The sequence below is a fragment of the Buceros rhinoceros genome, unplaced genomic scaffold (assembly GCF_000710305.1).
Source record: "Buceros rhinoceros silvestris isolate BGI_N320 unplaced genomic scaffold, ASM71030v1 scaffold5428, whole genome shotgun sequence".
Lineage (NCBI taxonomy): Eukaryota > Metazoa > Chordata > Aves > Bucerotiformes > Bucerotidae > Buceros > Buceros rhinoceros.
This window is the reverse complement of record NW_010425008.1, coordinates 22,475-29,353: the sequence shown is the minus strand read 5'-3', so window position 1 is coordinate 29,353 and position 6,879 is coordinate 22,475. Positions and strand designations below refer to the sequence as shown.

The 6,879-nt window shown below is 34.8% G+C and overlaps 1 protein-coding gene across 1 annotated transcript in view; it reads right to left on the bottom strand.

Annotated features, from left to right (window-relative positions):
- ATR (ATR serine/threonine kinase) overlaps positions 1-6,879 on the bottom strand; it is a gene marked incomplete at its 5' end in the record, with an annotated part of 46,002 nt that overhangs the window by 16,734 nt on the left and 22,389 nt on the right. The window contains 7 exon segments of the mRNA XM_010140979.1: positions 388-565; positions 971-1,062; positions 1,653-1,744; positions 2,947-3,111; positions 3,990-4,168; positions 4,630-4,837; positions 6,026-6,163. Of these exon segments, the coding sequence (XP_010139281.1) occupies positions 388-565; positions 971-1,062; positions 1,653-1,744; positions 2,947-3,111; positions 3,990-4,168; positions 4,630-4,837; positions 6,026-6,163 (1,052 nt within the window).

Genomic DNA, 6,879 nt, shown 5'->3' with positions numbered 1-6,879 from the left:
CCTGCTGCTCTTTGTTGATAGAAGAAGAGTGTTTTTAGGCCACCGTACAGATTAAAAGCAATGCACTTCAGTTAATGGAGTTAATGGAGTTACTGGCCTATATGCACTGTTTCAGCACATTGAAGTTGTTGATTTTTATTACCTGATGTTTATGTAAACTTGCTTGCTGATTTTGAAAGACTATATCCAAGTTTCACTGTGAATATTTTTCATGGGGGATAAACATAAACACCCAATTAATCAAAAGTTTCCAGTTGGGTGAGTAAAAAAAGAAAAGACAGGAAATGTACATCAGTACCATTTGTTGTGGAAATGGAAAATTCTTGCTGCTTCATACGTGATTATGTGATTTCTGGATTTGAAAATAGTGACATGAGAATCAGAAACCTTATAATGTGTTCATATCCTCGCTGATAGGATCCTCTTTCAAAACTTGCTGCTGAAAGGGGTACAATCTGTTCTGCTCGAACAACCTTGAGTGTTTCATAAAAAGCTGCTTCATTTTTCTTCTTGGCTGATAACAACAAGTGTCCTAGTCTAACACTCCAAGTAGCGGACTTCGCATCTTTGGGAAGGAAAAAAAAGGCTCTCGAACTCTGTTTCTTTAAGCAGCTTAATTAATCTGAGCATGCTGATTTGTCTTAACATACTACTGGAAAAGTAAGTTTTTCTCAGAACTAATTAATTGAATTATAGAAGCCCACCCCACAATCCACCCCCTCCCTAAAAAAACCCAGAAGAAATTTGGCCTTACACTTGCTTGAGGTTTCTACTCAAAGACTACACAGTTTACAATCAAATAAATTTATGACAATCTAGAAGACTTTCAGAACCAACCCTCCCCCCAGTAAACCCTAAGACTAAAAAATTAGAATAGCTGCCCCTTGATTCAACATCAGACTAAAACATACTCTTGTTCAGAAATGCAAGACAATATTTGAAATTATATTTTGACATCATGATAACTTACCTGAAGCCAAATAATTTTCCAGTAAATCCCATCGTGACAGTTTCCAGGCTGCTTCCACTCTGTAAGTGTTCAGTTCAGAAATCCATTCAGATCTATTAAACAAAGACAATAAAAGTTTATACTGAACCAAATTTTTTTCTTTCCCCTCTCAGTATGTTAGTCCTATATTATACTAGCAAATATTCTTTATATAAAACTTCTTTTACTTGGAAAGAAGCAAGCTAAGCTTGTCTCTAATAAAATTCAATAAAACCAAAGCATATGCACTGATAGCAAAATAATAGCTAAACAAAACAATCCCACAAATTCAATTTCCAAGTAGTCTATTTAACTTCTATGGCACATTTCAAAAATTAACATCTCCCAAACCATTTTTCCCATTAGGCTACAGAATAGCTATGGAACTAGTAATGTGCAAAACAATGAATGAAAGATTCTATTTGATAAATTAAAGCACATATCAACACCTCACATAGTGCAGATAAGAGGTACTAACATTTCTAAAAATTGTGAAATAAATAGTTTATAGACAAAGTGCTTCAAGTTTTCTAGTTTAGCATTGCTAATCGCATATGCTTGGTAAGCCTTGAACGCTTGAAAATGAGCAAAAATAGCTACTGAGACACAGGTGTAACACAAGAGCCTCATATTACTCAAACACTGTATTAGATGTTTACAGTACCTGCTTGCAAGCACTCCATTGACCTGAGTAATTACAGTAGATAACTGACCGAGGCCTAACATGGACTTCACTACACCGTGGTAATGAATAATCTAGAAACAGGGGAAAAACAAAAAAAAAAAAAAAAAAAAAAAAAAACCAAAAAACCCCAAATTAAAAACCCTCACACATACATTAATGAAATTCATAGCAGTCTGAGGAAGGAAATATATTCATTTTTATAATATGAAATGGCATAACTAATTGCTCCATAAACTAAATGAACATTCAAAATGTTTTAAAGTCTATGATTACCAAAGAACTTAAATCACCACTGGCAATTTTTAAAATGCATTCACCTCAAATAAAGTTTTATGTTAATTTATTAATACCTATTAATAAATACCCTGTAAATAGAAATTTAATTTAAAGAAATGAACAACAATAAGAAGAAAAGAAGGAAATAACCCCAAAACCCAAAGCAATTTGACTCTTCATAGAAATGTTTTCCATACTCCAGGAATCAAGTAGCGTCATCAAAACACTCTACTATACCTGTTATCAGCTGTGCTAGATAACCTCTGCTTCACAGAAAAGTGCAAGAATCCACAAGGATAACCTAGCCTTGGAAACTTTTTACCAATTTCCATTAGAACAGTATTTCAAATACTGAAAGAGTAATACACGTCTTCAACTTTCTTTTTGCATTTATCATCATATATCCAGACATCTACTTTGGCATGTGAAAAGCATGATGATTTTCCAGTACTGCTCAGCTTTCTAGTGCCTTATGGTTATATGTTCCAAATAAAGAAAGGGAAGACAAATAATTCTAAATTTCCTTTAAACAATTTCCAATTGCTCTTATATTATGAACATTTTCCCTGGAAGTCAGTAAGCAAAAATAGTAAATCAGAGTTACTTTGAACAAAACGTGTGGTAACTTGCTTTAATAGTTCTCTTAGCATGCACCAGTACTGATTGATTCTTAAGCAATCCAATTCCAGGCCTTCAAGCAAAGGCTGAAATTTAATTGCTAAGCTGTCCTAGGAAAAAGCGGGGCATAAGCATCCAACTATTAACCCAAGCCTGTAAATTACAGTATAAACCAAGTAAAAGATTTGTTTCAGTTTGTAAGACACTTCCAATAGCAATAATTATTCAGCAATTGCCATAGTAAACTCTTATGTTCCTATTTTACTTAAATATTCTGAAGAGGTATTTGCGGCTTAACCTTCTGTTAGTTAAGAATATTAAAACCCAAGAATTTGATACATATATATCTAAAAATATAAAGAATTTGTAATGTATTTACCTGATCAGGTTCCAGTTGGATAGCCCTATCATAACAGGCTGTGGCATCTCTTAACAAACCAATACTTTCATGTTCAAGGATTTGTTCTTTGAGAGACGGTTCTGCTTTCCGAATTGCACTCACTCCAGCTACTCCATCTGGCTCATGCATAGCAGCATACAATTTCTTTATTCAACAGAATTGGAAATAGACATTAAAAACACTCTAAAACAAGAAGATATTTTATATATACCATACTCAGAATCACAAATCTTCCTGAACATGGAAAACAAACTACTCTGTAGGACTTCTTGGCATTAAGCTTTCATGGAAAATGTCAGTTTTGCTGGGCTACTTCCAAAGTTGAGCCCTACTTTTGCTTAGCGTACTGTAATACTCATGATCTCATACTATAGAAAGAGTAAGAAAGAATAACACATCAAGTATCTGAAACAATCTGTATAAAGGGCAAAATAAATATCCTATTACAAATTTATATAATATGAAGCTGCAGATTACTTAAGGTGGAAAAGCAATACACTAAGTTTTTCAAATTTCAAATGTCACTGAGAAATATAAACCATAAGAAACAACAAAGAGGCTCACCCCACAGGTTAAATTACTTATTGAAAATAATTTAAGTAATTTAATCAACACCCTTAGCGTTATCCCTTTCTCTGCTTTAGAATAAGCCTTAGCTTTCCTTCAAACGCATTTTGTCTTTTTTTTTTAGTGATTATAGCTGTCTGTATTTTCTCCGACAAAAGGCATAGAATTAATGAACAAGCAATAAATTATATACTTTCAACAAAGCCACATTTAAATATTTTCAGGATTTTACAATCTTTTATTATATACTGGAAAGCTACTCCTTCCTTTTCATATGAAAAGCATGCCAAGGAAGGGGAAGTGCTAAATATTTCTGAAACACAACTAAACACTTGAATCCAATGGCAAAAGCGTGACCACATCTTTTCTTCTCATCTAAAAGAATTTGACAAAGTTTTATTCATCTATGTCTATTTTAAAATAAGACACACAGAAATTAAAAAGAACTTCAGAACCTGAAGAAAGCCAAGATGCTCCTGAATATTTTGTTTCTTCTCTGTGATGAATGATTCAAAGTGCATCACAGCCCTCGTGTAAGCCTTAGAGCGAAAGGAAGCCACAGCTAGTGTATCCTGAGGTATAAGGTCTAAAAAACGGGTCACATTTTGATATTCTCCATAGTCCTCACTTGATGCTATAAGTAAAAAAGACATTTTAAAATGCCTGTCCATTGAAGTTTCATTTATAAAAATTACCTTATGCATCAAAATTCAGTTAATTCATTTCATAATATAGTGAGATAATCTGATTAATTTAAGAACAAATTATTGTTGTCAGAAGACAAACGTGTATTTAAAACAATCCTGGTGAAATTCCTACATCTTTCAAGATGATATAGAGTATATTAAACTGAACCTTTAAAAAACTACCAAGAAATTAACATTTCATTTTTTAATTTGAATCTTTATTTCTTACAATAGGTACTCAAAACAATGGTCTTAGGGTGGGAGGGGTGGAAATCATGATATAGTAAGTTAAGAAATCATATAGCAGACTATTATAGTAATATTGCATTCTTAAATGGTCATAATGTCGAGTGGCAAATTTACATACTTGTTCAAAACATTTACTTTAAATAAAATAAGCATCGCTCACTTTTTAGATCACCTCTGTCTTTGCTAGACTTGCCAGTATTTTTCTCAGCAATAAGTATTTGAAACTTATGTCTAGCCCACTGAGTCAGATGATCAAGCATGGAGAACACCGTCTGTGTGCTCAGCTGACTTAGATCAGATGCACTGTCTTCAAGCCTCCTGGCAGACTTGTCATCGTCTTTCAGAACAGCCATTATCTCCACATAAACCTATACAAAACAGTATGATAAAAGACACAAGTGCCATACAGGCATCAAAACACTAGGAAACAGCAATTAACACAAAACTCAAACTAAAATACTAGATATTTTAATTGTCTATTTTTAATAATTTGGGGCTTATTTGCAAGCTCTGTTTGTCCCACAATCTAACGGGAAGAAATGGCAAACCAAGTAGTAGTTGCTGTCAGGAGATTCCATGCAGGGAGAGAGCCACTGAAAAGCAAACCCTTGGATTCAGAATAACCATCACGATTACTGGAATTTAAGGTTTCAAGACACAGTAAATGCTACTGCCCTTCTGCTACAAATGCAATACTTCAAGGTTTGATAAGAGTCAAGTTATCTAGTGGCTACTGGATCACGCATTTATTTTTTGCTTAAGTAAATACAATGCTTAAAGAACTGTTTCCTGTTTTAGTCAAAAGAATGAGTCAACATACATAACAGATGCTTATTGTGGATGTAGTTGTTCACACAAGAAAAAATTATCACACACCTCTATGCACCCACGATGTTTAAACAATGTTTTCATGTCTTAGCTGTGAACAAGGTTTTCACATCTTAGCTGTGAATTTCAAATTAATAGAATGTAAGTTACATTCTTCAGTCTCTTCAATTTCTGCCAAAACAAACTGAAGAAAAACAGACTGGCCAATACTTTTCTCTCCTATTCCAGTTAACAGAATTAGTTCTGTTCTAACTCAAACCAGGAAACCCTTCTTTGCTACAAGACATCCAAGATCTGCTCTGCATAAATCTGGTATCTAAACAGTTTTTCCATCTAAACTGCAAGGGAGACAAAAAATTATGGGTCTGGGTTCTTGGAAGTATACAAGTTCAACTGACTCCTTGTTTGCGCTGCATTGTCTTCCTCTTTGTACCAGCTAACACCAGCTGTTGATGTTACTGCAGTCATAATTAACAGCATAATATCTCATCCTAGGCCCTACTGAAGAAATAGATGGAAATACACAGAAAAGCAGTTCAACACTAACTTGTATGAGTAAATTCAAAACCGTGGCAGAAAATGTATCTTTATTAATACATGAAAAGGAGTTTAACACCTACAGAATTTACTGATGTAGGTCTACAGAAATTCCGCAGAGATAAACAGCTCTTAGAAAGCAGAGCTCCTGAACATTCCTATGAAGAACACTACCATCTTACACATCTCACCTCTTGTTGATCCTCTTGACTGCATCCCAACAAAACATAGACAAGGATGTGTGGAAGCAGATAAATTGTCACTTTATAGTCATTCTTCATCATAATACTGCAGCAATCAAAAATTTTTCTGGCAAGACCATGTCGCACCTATACAACAATATTATTTCCAGGAAAAGCATCATTGCAACAGTGCAAATGCCTGAATAATTCATAGGTTTCACTTTGTCAACAAATACAGATTCCATTCCATCAAATAATTTAATGATACCTGTCTCCTACAGAAGGTTCATCAGACTTAAACCTGCAGCAGGGATGCCAGATGGCAGCTGCTATTACATGTACCAGCTGCTGATACCACAAAAAGCATTGCTTACATGTTCCACTTTTCCATGTTTTCTACACTATCGTGAACTTGCACTGGACATAGAAAAAAAACCTTAAGGCTGAGAGTCTTATGCGGCACTCAGCCCCTCTTCTGCCCTTAAAAGCCTGCAAAAAGTAGGGAACTATAAAGGCATTCAAATCTTCTCTGTCTGAGATAGAAAGAGGACAGTCTAGCTATTGTGTTTAAATTTAGAAGAGGGGACGGAAGAGGGGACGGAAAAAATAGACAAGTACTTTTTATGTGTTGGGACTGTAGAGCAATAGGGAAATGGAAGAAATCTTTCAGAAACTGAGAGGGTAAATTTGACGCATTTCAGTCAGAGGGCACTTCAGTTACTTCTTAGAAGCATTTGTCAGTGCCTTCAGCTATACAAGGCTCTCTGGATGTGGGCAAACTTTCTAGACTTTTGGCTTTGACACTGTCTATGAAGCCTAGCCAAGAGGCAACAATGCTGGGGAAGGGAAGGTGCATGGTCACC